Source organism: Poecilia reticulata, linkage group LG16, assembly GCF_000633615.1.
Source record: "Poecilia reticulata strain Guanapo linkage group LG16, Guppy_female_1.0+MT, whole genome shotgun sequence".
Lineage (NCBI taxonomy): Eukaryota > Metazoa > Chordata > Actinopteri > Cyprinodontiformes > Poeciliidae > Poecilia > Poecilia reticulata.
Genome location: NC_024346.1, coordinates 81627 through 82595, shown reverse-complemented (window position 1 = coordinate 82595; position 969 = coordinate 81627). Strand labels below are relative to the sequence as shown.

The 969-nt window shown below is 48.5% G+C and overlaps 1 protein-coding gene across 1 annotated transcript in view; it reads left to right on the top strand.

Moving 5' to 3' along the window:
* Position 1: 1 nt before the first annotated feature.
* Positions 2–969, top strand: part of tg (thyroglobulin) — a gene marked incomplete at its 5' end in the record, with an annotated part of 32467 nt that continues 31499 nt past the window's right edge. The window contains 2 exons of the mRNA XM_017309308.1: positions 2–105; positions 843–949. Coding sequence (XP_017164797.1) covers positions 2–105; positions 843–949 — 211 coding nt within the window. The remainder of the gene's footprint in view (positions 106–842; positions 950–969) is intronic.

Here is a 969-nt window from a genome sequence, read left to right as displayed (position 1 = left end):
CTCGCCTCCTCAGTGCGACGCAGACGGCAGCTTCCTGCCCGTTCAGTGTAAATTCATCAACACGACCGACAGAACGGAGCTGGACCTGCTGCTGGCCTTCAGCAGGTAACGGCTCACCTGTCCTCAGCTGTCCTCATTTATCCTCATCTGTCCTCATCTGTCCTCATCTGTCCTCACCTGTCCTCACCTGTCCTCAGCTGTCCTCATTTATCCTCATCTGTCCTCATCTGTCCTCACCTGTCCTCACCTGTCCTCAGCTGTCCTCATTTATCCTCACCTGTCCTCAGCTGTCTTCATCTGTCCTCACCTTTCTCACCTGTCCTCAGCTGTCCTCATTTATCCTAACCTTTCTCATCTGTCACCTGTCCCCATCTGTCCTCACCCAGACTTTTGTAGTAACTAGTCATATTTACCTGAGTAATTTTTATGATGATTTTTTCTACGTTGAACTTTTGACGTGAGTAAATTTCTGTATTTTCTACTCTGACTCACCTGCAGCTCCAGTAAAAGTTTCATCAGGTTTTTCATTTGGAAACATTTTGCATTGATATTTTTCGTTACTTTTATGAATTATTGTCCTTTTCGCCCTTTAAGTTCAGATCTTTGGTTCGTCTGAGGATTTTAAATGGTTGATAATCAGTAACTCAGGACCTGAGCAACTTTTTACAGTTGAGTAAAAACCTGTTGAAGTCGTGCTGCTCACTGTAGGTTTGGGTTCTCTGCCCACCTCACCTGAGCAGGTAGCAGCTCACCTGAGCAGGTAGCAGCTCACCTGAGCAGGTAGCAGCTCACCTGAGCAGGTAGCAGCTCACCTGAGTCACATGTTCTGCTTTATGCTCCAGCTCTCCAGAGGCGTTTGAGACCTTCAGGAATTTCAGGACGTTTTTCCCGCTCGTCTCCTCGTACTGCTTCTGCTCAGACAGCCGCGGCAGGGAGCTGCAGGGGACAGGTGAGCCGACCCGGGTTCTG